The sequence below is a fragment of the Pseudochaenichthys georgianus genome, chromosome 3, assembly GCF_902827115.2.
Source record: "Pseudochaenichthys georgianus chromosome 3, fPseGeo1.2, whole genome shotgun sequence".
Lineage (NCBI taxonomy): Eukaryota > Metazoa > Chordata > Actinopteri > Perciformes > Channichthyidae > Pseudochaenichthys > Pseudochaenichthys georgianus.
Window position 1 is genome coordinate 15,720,456 of NC_047505.1, and position 13,001 is coordinate 15,733,456.

Consider the following 13,001-nt stretch of genomic DNA (forward strand, 5'->3'; position numbering starts at 1 on the left):
TCATACTCCAGCTCTGCCTCTAACATAGAGGGCGGAGTTGTCGGGTTCAGAAGTTCCTCAAAGTGTTCCTTCCAACGTCCCAACACTCCATCAGTTGAGGTCAACAACGTCCCATCCTTACTGTACACAGCTTGGATGGTTCCCTGCTTCCCCCTCCTGAGGTGTCGGACAGTTTTCCAGAACAACTTTGGTGCCGCCCGAAAGTCCTTCTCCATGTCTTCTCCGAACTTCTCCCACACCCGCTGCTTTGCCTCGGCCACGGATGAGGCTGCTGCCCTTCGGGCCTGTCGGTACCTTGCAACTGCCTCGGGAGTCCCCCGGGATAACAAATCCCTGAAGGCCTCCTTCTTCAGTCGGACGGCTTCCCTGACCACCGGTGTCCACCACGAGGTTCGAGGGTTACCGCCCCTTGAGGCACCTAGGACCTTGAGAGGGGTCGTATTATCCTCAATTCCAGGTTCATATCAGTATGTAGTGTCTCTCCTGGGACGTGTCTCCATGCTTTAAGGTTCAAACAGCTCTTTCTCATACTACCTGTGCCCCAGCACCTCTTTTCACCCTCTGTCTGAAACCAGAGCCCAGTCTGCTCTGATTGGTTAGCTGGCCGGCTCTGTTGTGATTGGTCAACCTACTTAGGCTAAGGGGCGGGACATCTCTATCTCGTACAATGTGTTGGAGCGCTATCCAATAGAATTGTTACAAAGAAATGTCATTATGTTATGGAAGTAAACAACGAGCGCAGCCATTAACATGCACTCAAATGTAACACACGGGTACAATAGGGCCCCTTTAACATGAGTTCTATTCAACATTCAGTTCCTTCCAGAAGCTTAACAATATAAGTTTGAGTGTTTGATGTCAAACAATGTTCACATTTGTACAAACTACTTTAATGAATGTTTATGTATCCTGACATCCAAATTAGGCCTGATTTACATCTGTTGTTTATCCAATCAAAACATCCATAGACAACTTTTGAATTCTCCCCCATGGGTCATTTGAAACCAGGCCCTCCCTTGCAGCTCATTTCCTTCTTTTATTTGTCTCCCTCCCCATCCGTCACTTCTGTGCTCTGCTGGTGTGTCTGATTCAGTTTTTCCAGCAGCAGTGCACTGGGCAGCAGGTCTCAAGTTCCTCACTCTGCCTGTCTCAGTGACTCACTGCCGTGTTGACATTAATCTTGTTTCATGAAGTTTGAGTATGTTGCTTTTTATAAGCTATGCTTACAGAGGACCACCAGGAAAACATCTAAGCTACAATTTACTAGCTCCCTATGCTTTCTGACAGCGATGGTAACATTTTGTTTTTGCTGTCTGGAATTCTTTGCTTTTGCACCCGCCCTCCCTGAATGACTTGGTTACCACTAGAGATGTCCTAACCTCCAGAGTTTGAACTGCTGGACCAGGGCACTTTGTTCTAGTCTGTCAGATAAGCAGACAGCTAGCCTCCCTGCAGCCGTGTTGTCAGACCCTACACGATGACCGAAGGCTGTTTGCTTTAGATTGGTGAAGCTGGATGTTGACACACTCTGACAACGATCTGTCTCCTGTCAGACATCAGTGAGGCAAACACAAGTGGCTTGGTTTCCCAGGGGATTCACAAAAGAGACTGTGCCGCCACTTTCTTGGAATGTTGTTGGACATTTTGTGTATTATATTTGCTGAAATCTGTTTTTGCACGTAAAGGATTTTGGAGGCGTTTTGATGCAGGATAAAGGCAAAGTGGTTAAACAGTCCTGAACCATCCATGTGATGGTGGGAGTTTCTAACAGCCCACTAGCATAATGACAGGCTTAGAACAGTGAAGGAAAGAGGATGTCATTCATCCACTGCTACACTGGAGCCTTTTCTCCACCATTTTCCAGTTCCAGACCACTTGACTAGGCTTAGATACGGCTTTAAACAGTGACAATACTGATTTAGCAACATGGGATTAAGTGCAACATATTATTTGAAATGTGTGAGGTAACTCAAGTATATCTTAGATTTCTGTCAGGTGACACACATCGCATTAAGAAAGTACAATGTAAGCCATGGGAGAAAGAGTTTAAATGAGCACACACTAAGTTTGTCTGGGCTGTAGTGAGAATATACTGAAACAAAATGCAAACACATCAGTTAGCTCTGTGACCTTAAAGCAGAGTTAATATTAAGAGAGTCAGCATTTAGCCTGAGAGCTGAGGAGGAAACAATACATGTGCCATTCTCTAGCAGCATAGTAGCTCCAAAGAAAAGGGAGGGTAGCAGACATTATGGTCCATCTCCTAAATACCGTATGTGGGGAGGATTCCATAGTCGCCACTGCCCTTGTTTTTTTGTACTGCACGGCGTAGCAGAAAAATGACAGGGAAATAAAACAGAAAATGAACCCAAAATTAAACTGCCTCTGCGGCACCAGTAAGCTAATCTCAGTCCAGGCAGGAATATTCTTTTTGTGCATTTATTTTCTTGTCTTTTATTAACCAAACATCATCAAGTACAGTTGTTTCACCTAAACTCTTTCCCTGTGGCTTATCCTGGTAAAAAAACAGGTGTCCTCTCTGGTGCCCCACCAAAATAAATACATACAAAACCACCTTCAAAATAAAAGCATACTAAATAACTTCAAATAACTAAAACAATTACACTAAATAAGAATACAATTACCAAAGCAAAAACAGCAAGAAAATAAATGTTTAATTACGAAATAATATAAATCAATATATAGCTCCAACACACGGATAACATCCAAATACGCATGAGATGGAAGGAATGTATGAAATTGGCATCTTTACAGGAATTCATGGTGTCCTGTATGGTACAGGAAGAAAATGTCTTGCTTACGTGTGAAATAGTTCCTAGATGCGGAAAAATCAACCATGCAAACTATTTCTATTTCTAGGTCAGCTTTGCTTTTTAATTTCTTTGAAGAGTATGCAAACTAGCATGAAAGAGCTTAACGACACAGGGGTTCAGTTAATGTGCATCACATGGATACAAAGGGAAAGTAAGGGTTCCTTTATGATGTGAGGGCTTAATGTCATGCACATGCATATACATGATTCTTGCTTGCTCCACTCGCGATAAGCTAGCTATGGTCAAAATCAATCAGTCAAGGAATTATTAATAAACACATGTTTGTGTTGCTGCCCTTTTTGGGAGTGATTATGTTTTAATTTTCAGGATTAACTGTCAAGCAATATATTATAAAGAGACCACATCATATTTGTATCTAATACATATAGTTGGATTTAGTTAAAGCTTTCCTCCTAAAACCTAGTTGTCAGAAAGGAGATAGGATATGCTTGGCTGTCTGCTATTTTCACAATATGTGGGGAACTAAAGCCCCATACAACGTTACTCAGTGCTGCTGCCATTAGCCTGTTCCATGTCCTGCTCCATCCGGCGTATGTACTGTGTTACACTGATGCCGTTTCTCTCAGCTTAACATTCCAGTCTCAGGCCCAGCCTCTTTCGTCCCTAACCCCCCTGGCTGCCTTCAGCCTCCTTTCTATCCTCCATTCCTCATTCCTCACTCCCTACACAGCCGTGGATGGTACAGTCCCGGAGAGATAAAAAAAGAAAAAGAATGCAAGAACAGTAGAGAAGGCGAGAGCGGAGGGGGGGGGGGAGCAGCCATGCATTAAGTCATCTTTTAAATGACAGTGATCAGAGCGGAGGAGCATGCCGAAGGGAGGAAGGACGAATGGAAGTGTTCGAGGACCGAGGGAGGCGGGCTCTCGGTTCTCCTGACTACCTCATTCTCCCGTTTCATTGGTCGCAGAGCCCCTAGCTTGCGTTAATCGGTGCAAGACATGGGCGACCCTTCTCGCCTGCAGCTTTTGAAGCAATCGTGACGGCTGTCATCACTATGTACGTCAAAACCTGCTGCACCAATTTCACCCCTAGAGTGTGAGGAGGTTGGAGAGATAGATAGAAGGCATGAAGGATGCACTTCAAGAGCAACTTGCAGGTTAGAGACACCAGTGAATAAATGTGTAGGAAAATGATGAATACACTAGATTTCCCAAAAAGTATACAGAAATATACACGACAGTGACATCTGGCGTCGTTTTAGTAAGACAATGAATGAATGAATATGGTTTCCTGATAAAGCTGTGGAGAGTATGTGCTGCAGGGAGGTGGATGCACGACGCACCCAGGAACGAACGCTAGCTCCGGTCCTTTTCCCGGGAGGGAAACTGTGGACTCGATGTCCTGACAGGCTGGAGTTTGTGCAACCTGCACAAATACCAGCTCACTAAATCACAACCGCTCAAACCAACTACAAACTACTACCGCGGATTGGGCAGAGAAGGAGTCTGAGAAAGTTGCTATGTAATATGACGCGTTTGACGTATGACGTTAAAAAAAAGCAGTTTTTAGTAGCAGAGCTCAAAACGGCTCCTTTTCCTCTGAATTCCTGCCCTTATGTCTTGTAAAACATATCAAATCCTGCATTAACATTTTTAATTGTAATTTTCAGGCAAGGTTAAGCATAAATGTAGTAAAAAAAAAAAACCTGCAAGTTGCTCTTTAAAGACCCAGAGAGGATCGTCATGGAAACAAAAATAATGGGGAATTCGGGATTCATAATTTAATATTAGAAATTCTAATTCTGGATAAGGGATTATTTTTTACACAACTAAGATATCCTTTTTTATAACTGACATTTTGACAATGAAAACCCACTAAGACACCCCCTATAGAACCCCAGCCTATTTCAATGCTTCTCTAGAAGATGTCCGATTTGCATCGTGGTTTAAAGAGAGCTGCTCGAATCAGTAGGGCGTCAGATAGTTACTCTGCATGCATTTTCTCTGTGAATGCAGCACGTCAGCAGTGGAGTGTCAGTGAAATGTGAAGTATTACAGATTGGACTGGAAGCTGGCTGGTTCGTGAAGAACTGTGGCTTGGGCGTTTTGTGAAGAATGTGCATGGTTAAAAGGAAACCGGTGTGTGGATGTCTTTGTGTGTGTTCCTGCGCTTCTATCCTACCAAGAGCTACGTTTAAAAAATGTTTAATGAAGGGTTTTTTTGTGATGCAGCTTAGAGCTCAGGGTCAGAGCTACAGTAGATAGCTCAAGCTCAAGTTCAAGCATTTCATATTGATGGTGACAATATTATTAAGACATAGAACAACTGGGTTTAGGGTCCTCCACGGATAGTGTGAGTGAGTGTGTTATCCTCTAATCATCCCCTTCCTCTGGCCTCATCATCTGACTTGATGTAACTCTCTGACTGACAGCTGCCCTCTGGGCCAGCTCCGCACAGACAGAAGAGGAGGAAGACTACGGGTGGCCTGAAGTGAGGAAGATCAGAGCAGAACAAAGCAAATAGAGAAAAGCATCAATTTTAGGACGAGAATGTTTTCATGGAAACGCTGGACAGGAAATAATTGTACACATTAGAGAAATTCATTTGGGCAATGCGTGTATGAGTCAATGGGGAAAACAAGCCATTGTTATGGAATCTGTTCCCTCGGGCTGCTGGTCATGACATTGTCATATTGCAGTAAGCCTGTTTGATTAAAGCGCTGATCAGATGGATGAAGTTAATACCCAAATGATGATTTTCACTTTACAACACGAAAAGTATGTTAGTTGGTTTTATTCAAATGTTGCTAGGAATTGACTTTTCATTAGTGCGGTTAAAAAATAGCAATGGCACCTCCAGCTATTGTCACTGTCAAATAGTAAAATACTTAGATTTTGAATAAATTGCCTCAGCTGATTGCTTACTGTATGTTACATAGTATGCCATGTCTTCTTAAAGAAGATGATGAAGCAGTGCAATAATAAGCATGCTCTATAAACATATACAAAATGCAATTTATAATTGCTATATGGCGTTGGAAAATCTTAAAAATGCACTTTAGTTCTAGAATTTGACTTTTGAAAAGATGGAGAATCTGGAAATCTGTTTGGTATTATCTGTAATATGACGTTTGCAACTTTCTACAACAGATCATGTTGCTTTTAATGCTATTATAGTATTTTTTCACAATACCCTTATTTATTATTACCAACTTACTTTCATGCACATTTCAAAAACATGCTGACCATCAAAGTGATTTCATGTACAAAATGAAAACTTGCCGTCACTGTAGTTAATGCATTAACCGTGTGATTCATAGGCGATCTCGACACCTTCAGTGCTCATATCAGCAGACTGTCTAGGAACAGATCTTGAACTTGAATTGGGTGTAAAAAAACGGTGCTCTTGTAATTTACATCTGGTATTATTTGTCTGTGTTCTGCAGAGGAAGGCTATATTTCTGTAACTCTATGCTGTGGTTTTATTGTTTTTCAAAACATAACTATCTTAAATCATTAGCCTGGTCCTGATGCGCTGGCATCCTCCAATGCCAGAGGAGTGGCTGCTGAGGAGATGGGTTTTAAAGGACATGGCTCTTGGCTGTATGCTTAATTCTGTCATGTTTGCATGTGGGTATATGTCTGCAGTGTAAATACATACATTTATTCAGTTTTTACTGTAAAATATCACACAAATATTAGAGCCAACCCCCCTCTCGAAATGTCAACTATCTTTAGACCATTCGTGAGCATGACTCCGACCCACTGGCGACCCAGTGACCCCTCTCCGCCACCATCTGATTCTGCCTCCACCCTCTGCCAGCTTCAGTGCCCCCCCCCCCACACACACACACACACACACACGCACACACACACATATGCCCACACACAGACATTTCCCCCGTCTACCCGAGCCCTCAGATGTGAAGGCAGAGCCCATCCTGACATCCAGACACAAACCCTTACCAAATCACCCTAAGGAGTTTTTTTTACATGTGACAAACTCACAAGATGTAAACAAGCTATTCAGGCACACGGCAGAGTTTAAATTAATTGTGTACTGAAGCGACCGAGCCTGAGGCCAGCCACTCCAGTTCAGCCTTCGTCTCTCATTCCGTCTCTGCTCGTCTGTGTCGAATATCTTTTCTAATAACAGGGCCACATAATAATTAGCTTGGACAGTAATGGATAGCTAGGAAAATGATTTGTATTCTGTTTAAATTGCCAAAGCATGCTCTGCAAGGCTTAACATGATGCATCCTCTGTAACATGTGCACTTAATGTCATCTTCCTATCTCTCCACATGGTGCTGTTGACCCCCCCCCCCCCCCCCGACATCATCAGGAATCAAACCAAGGTAACGGCATGCTCGCACACAGAATTTCACAGACTGTTTTAACACTGAGCCAATTCAATAGTCGTGAATAATCTGTGTCAACAAAGAAGACGCTGTATTATCTGGCTTAGTTTGTCAACTGGTATAAACCACAAACAGTGTTACAAAGTAATGAGTAATGAGTGCTTTTTTATGATTAGAGCCTCATTCTTGTTGCTAAGACACTTTTTAAAAAACTTGTTTTTGACTCAGCGTTTGTCTTTTATTCTATCAGAAGACAAAATCTCATTTTGCCCTAACCTAAAAATCACAAGACATAAAAAGTGCATTAGGTTGCACAAAGAGGAAAATAAAGAAACCATTTGTATCAAACTTTGTTCATCAATTGAAATCGAATTAAATAAAAAAATATGAGCCTTTTTCATATTTGACTGGTATTTAAAAACACATTTTTTTTAAGGGACTACATGAATACACAAGCTACCATTTGAATTACATTTCACCCTTATATATTTATTGATGTTTTCTAAGAAAATGTAAAAATGCAAATAAAAGGTAAAAAATCCCATAATGTTAACATGGCGCCATTATAGTCCGTCATAGATTCCTCACGTGCCGCCACTGTTTCCCTCCCCAGGTGTTTGCCTATGATTACTGTTTCTGGTCAATGGATGAGACGGATAAGGAGCAATTTGCCGGTGAGTCAATTAACTGATCATTAACATTATTAAAGTTTTCATTTTTCATGGGCCAATCAAACAAGTTAAGACTACATATTACTGTGCAATAAAATACAGTTCCTCTTGTGTCTGTCTCCAGGTCAGGAAGTGGTCTTCCAGTGCCTTGGGGAAAGTCTTCTCCACAACGCCTTCCAGGGCTACAACGCCTGTATCTTTGCCTATGGACAAACTGGTAGCTTCCCATGAGACACAACTATTCTATAACAGAACATAGGGTCGGGTGGACAATAGGCCTTCAATTACCAAGTGTAACCGGTGTCGTTAAGCGGTCTCTGCGTTGTGTTTTGTGTTGTTCACGCCACGGATGAGACCCGAGCCAGCATACAATTTAGACGATCTCCGTTTAATCACTGTCAATCTGACATCAGATATAACAAATCAGTCTTATATTAGGTTTCCCTCACAGTGACTCCTCTCAGAAAAAAGGTGGCTCCATTAGCTGTTTTCAATCAGTTGGATAATTTAAAAATAATCAAGCGTGCGTGCTTCTCCAATTTTACCTTCGCAAGCTTTCAATAACTACAGGACAACACATATGAACAATTGATCTTCTCCGTCATTAGCACAGTGCCCTAAAGCTCTTTGTAAAACGATGAAGAGAGGAGTGTCAGTGAGGATGTGTCGAATTGGAAGGTTGAAAGCTTCTGCTCTGTCAAGTGTTAACACAGCACATCTTTCCACACACTTGCTCGAGCTGTTAAATCAATCAACTGTATACACAAAAGCCACTTTCTAATGCTATACAATAACATGTTGTCTGCCATGGCTACTGCAGTCATCTTAATTTCATTATATTATTATTCTCCTCACCTTTAAGTATGTAAATAAGAAAGAAAACTGACAATGTAAAGTTATGTCTAAGCCACAAGTTTGCACCGTGCTTGCATGTGCTCTCTTAGCTTTGTTAGTCTTATTAGTATACAAAAAAACACCTATTTTTGTTATTAATGTACAAACTAAATGCTTCTGAATCCAAGTTGCCTCCTTGACTGAACCACCAGCTTAATTGCTTTGTAAGCTCATTCGTAAAACAGACTTGAATGAATCTGGACAATAACCAAATCAAACTCGCTAACACCATCTTGGCAAGGACTCAGTGGAATTGGCATAACTTGCTTCAATTGTGTTCCTCGAAGTTCATCATTACATCACCAATGTCCTGTTCTAATTGGATTTGTGTGTGTGTTGTAACCAGGCTCGGGGAAGTCGTACACCATGATGGGTTCAGTTGACCAGCCGGGTCTGATTCCCCGGCTATGCAGTGCTTTGTTTATGCGAACCCAGAAGGAAGAGCGGGAGGAGGAGAGCTTCACTGTTGAGGTGTCCTACATGGAGATCTACAACGAGAAGGTCCGAGATCTGCTCGACCCCAAAGGGTATGACCCGAACTAATCTTCTCACCCTTTTGTTGTGGCCCATGTAATCCTCTCTGTAGACCTCTTTGGGTCTATGTATAAAATATAGTTGTTGCAGCTTCTTAACGGTAACACATTGTTCACTGAAGTGATCAAATTATGACTTTTAGTGTGAAGCTCTAACGGAAAATGTTGAGTCAATCGTGATTAATAAGCTCAAATTAGATTGATTTCCAAATGCACACCATGGGAGCCCTGATATTTGGACTGAAACACAGATAAACAACGGTCATGGGCTGCTGGATCAACCTTAAATACAAGTACATCCAGTTTGTCTCTGCTAAGTTAGCCTACTGTTGACTTGAACAACCAGTATCTTGAGTACATTTGACACGAAGTAAGTTGTTATCACTAGAGAAAGTCGCCGGTGGATGTGGTCCCAGCAGCTGCTGTAGTCGGTGGGAGAAAAGATGACTCCTCTGCCTTGCAGCCACTGGCAGAGTCCAGTTCATGTGCAGCAGTAAATCAGCACCACGGGCCTGTGTTTGCCACCCCAGACAGCATGACCTTTGACCCACTCTCACTTTATGACCTTTCACCTCAGTAAAAAAGGCCGAAGAGAAGCAGGCCATCTGACAGCCATATGTGCTTTGCCGTGAAGCACAGAATGATGAGGTGGTCCGGCCTGGATCAAGTTTAAACCAGGGTCAGAGAGCCAAGTGCTAACACAGTCTGTATGAACTTGGGACAGTCGTAGTGATGGCAAGAACCACCTGAGCCTATACATCAGATCATTTGTAAGACATTTTTTTAAATCTGGGACAATTCATATCATTTAACAGGGACAATGGACAGTCATTGACCATCAAAATGTTGACGTTTCAAAATTCAGACGACGGTACAGAGAATAAAATGTCATTATAGAAAAAAAAATGTTGAGTACTCTATGGTAATATTTAATTTGTGCAAACAAGAGTTGTTTGTCTGCGTTTTAAACCTGCTTTTATTTTCTTTCCAGGGGTAAACAATCTCTGAGGGTGAGGGAACATAAGGTTTTGGGTCCCTACGTGGATGGCTTGTCTCGACTAGCTGTGGCGTGCTACAAGGTAAAATAGTTTATAATGCTTTTTTGCCATGCTGATTCACTGACGTCTAATGCTGTGTTGCATCCTGGCTGCCACATCCGATAGCAGCAGTTTGCTTTGTAGTCCCTCCAATCGAACTGGAAGGGGTTAGTTATAAACACGTCCAAATTAAATACATTGTGTATTCAAATTGGGCTTTCCAGGAGACTAAAGTTATTCACTATTAAAGAAGTCATTTTTGTAATTCTATGCATGATTCCTGTGTTCTTCACAGTCTTCAAAGTTTTTTTTATAATTTTATATATGTAATAATTGTTGAATTTCTCTTGTTCTTACAGGACATCGAGGTGCTGATGTCAGAGGGGAATAAGTCTCGGACTGTTGCTGCCACCAACATGAATGAGGAGAGCAGTCGATCACACGCTGTCTTCAACATCATCCTCACACACACACTGAAAGACGTGAAGTCCGAGGTAAGAAATGACACACACACAGGCTGGGCTAGGGCACAGTTTTAGACGGAACAAATACTCTTTTAAGTAGGGATGCACAGATTTGATCACCGATTGAAGTTGCCTTTTCTGACAAATAAATGTCGTGCCAGCGAAACGTTGTTTTATGTGAAAGATGCCCCTGTGTATGCCTCTAATCACTTTCACATTTAATTACATTTAATTTAGGCTAAACTTTACTTAAAAATAAATAAAATGGAACAGTCAATAATCGATCACTGGTTAAATCCTCTAGATATTTGGAGTATTCAGCATGGTATTACGTTCGTTGTTAGAGTATGCCTAAATAGGTCAATCCTTTTCAATGTCTCCCATCCACCCCAGTGCACTAGATGGTGTACGAGTTTGATCAAAACAAGTCATTAAATGCCTTTACTCCCTTCCCTCATTCTTCCCACAATCCATGTGCTACAGTGGTATAGTAAAACATATTATTGATGGTGGAGAGCTTTGTAGGTGAGGGCCAGTATTTTGAAGTTGATGCAGTGGAAAACGGGGAGTTGTGTGTGTGTGTGTGTGTGTGTGTGTGTGTGTGTGTGTGTGTGTGTGTGTGTGTGTGTGTGTGTGTGTGTGTGTGTGTGTGTGTGTGTGTGTGTGTGTGTGTGTGTGTGTGTGTGTGTGTGTGTGTGTGTGTGTGTGTGTGTGTGTGTGTGTGTGTGTGTGTGTGTGTGTGTGTGTGTGTGTGTGTGTGTGTGTGTGTGTGTGTGTGTGTGTGTGTGTGTGTGTGTGTGTGTGTGTGTCACGTTCTCACTCTCATCCCGTCACATATTGACGGACGGTCAGGGCCCCTCCCCGTCGCTATATTACGTACAGGGTACCCCTTTCCCGTCATTTTCTACGGGCAGGGCGTCCCATAGACCTTCATTGCGGACACAGCGGACCCCTTGCCCGTCAGGCTTCTACGGGCAGGGCGTCCCATGGACCTTCATAATGCCTATTTTAAGGTTCATTTGGCCATTAAAATGCGTTTTGATGAGTTTTTATTTCTGATTATTTGTGCAGTACATGTACATGATGTTTAGTTTGCTAGTTATGACGAAGATTACTTCATGAATGTGTACACATTCATGGTTGCTAAGGTGGTTGCTATGGACGCTGCAACAGCTCCCAGACCACGTGATCAACAACAATGGCTGTCCTTCGTGTTATTCTCGGTGGAAAAATGCCTATTTTAAGGTTAATTTGGCCATTAAAATGCGTTTTGATGTCATTGTATGCGAGTAATGAGTTTTTATTTCTAATTAGTTGTGCAGTACATGTACATGATGTTTAGTTTGCTAGTTATGACGAAGATTACCTTACGTCTGTGAGGAAAATACATGGGCTCAGAGCCTCGTATTTTTAAAATCTTTTTTTCCTTCTAATTTGTTATTCTTTTCAAAATAACACACTGTTATTTACTCACCAATAACATACAATTATCCTTGCTTTTATTTATTGGTTTAATTCCATAATCTCGGTCTTTTTTGGCGTTCGTCAGGAACTGAATTTCAAAATAAAAATAACCGGAAACAGACGTAGGCCTATAAGGGACAGTTCGAGCATCATTGCGATTGTCAAAATGTTTGAGTTTAGGATGGCGAAGACACTACACTACCCAGAATCCCCAGCTATCGTTGAGGACTACAGTGCCCGTGATTACTCTTCTAGGTCTGGGATTGGATGTTGGAGTGTCAGTGCGCCAAGGTTACAGCGTCAAACAGCTGTGTGAAATGGAACGAAACCACGCCAGACTATCCAAAACTGGAATCGAACGCCCCCCAGAACTACACACTACACTATTGTGTTTCGCAAAATGTTCTATGGGACGTCTCTACTGAACTTTTTCGTTTTCCCACAATTAGAAGTTGCCAGTATTAAACACATTGGTGTTATCAAATGTAAAACATATAATTAATAAATGGATAAAAATCGCTGTCCATAATGCGCAGCATCAATATATAGCATTAATATATACCCACATGACCGCTCATTGATACTTTGTAATTCTACTCCACTACAATTCAGAGGTTAACCTGGTATTTTTACTCCACTGCATTTATTTGAGTTACTTTGCAGATTCTGATTAATGATGTGAAATATAAACAACCCTTAAATCAGACTTTAGTTACACCTGAGTAAAATTCAGATAAGGTGATTGTCAAGTGCCAACAATCAGGAGAGATATTTGATACTTGTG

At 41.8% G+C, this 13,001-nt stretch overlaps 1 protein-coding gene across 1 annotated transcript in view; it reads left to right on the forward strand.

Moving 5' to 3' along the window:
- kif13ba (kinesin family member 13Ba) overlaps positions 1-13,001 on the forward strand; it is a 63,201-nt gene that overhangs the window by 23,192 nt on the left and 27,008 nt on the right. The window contains exons 5-10 of the mRNA XM_034078008.1: positions 7,139-7,151; positions 7,768-7,828; positions 7,950-8,042; positions 9,066-9,246; positions 10,244-10,331; positions 10,649-10,783. Coding sequence (XP_033933899.1) covers positions 7,139-7,151; positions 7,768-7,828; positions 7,950-8,042; positions 9,066-9,246; positions 10,244-10,331; positions 10,649-10,783 — 571 coding nt within the window. The remainder of the gene's footprint in view (positions 1-7,138; positions 7,152-7,767; positions 7,829-7,949; positions 8,043-9,065; positions 9,247-10,243; positions 10,332-10,648; positions 10,784-13,001) is intronic.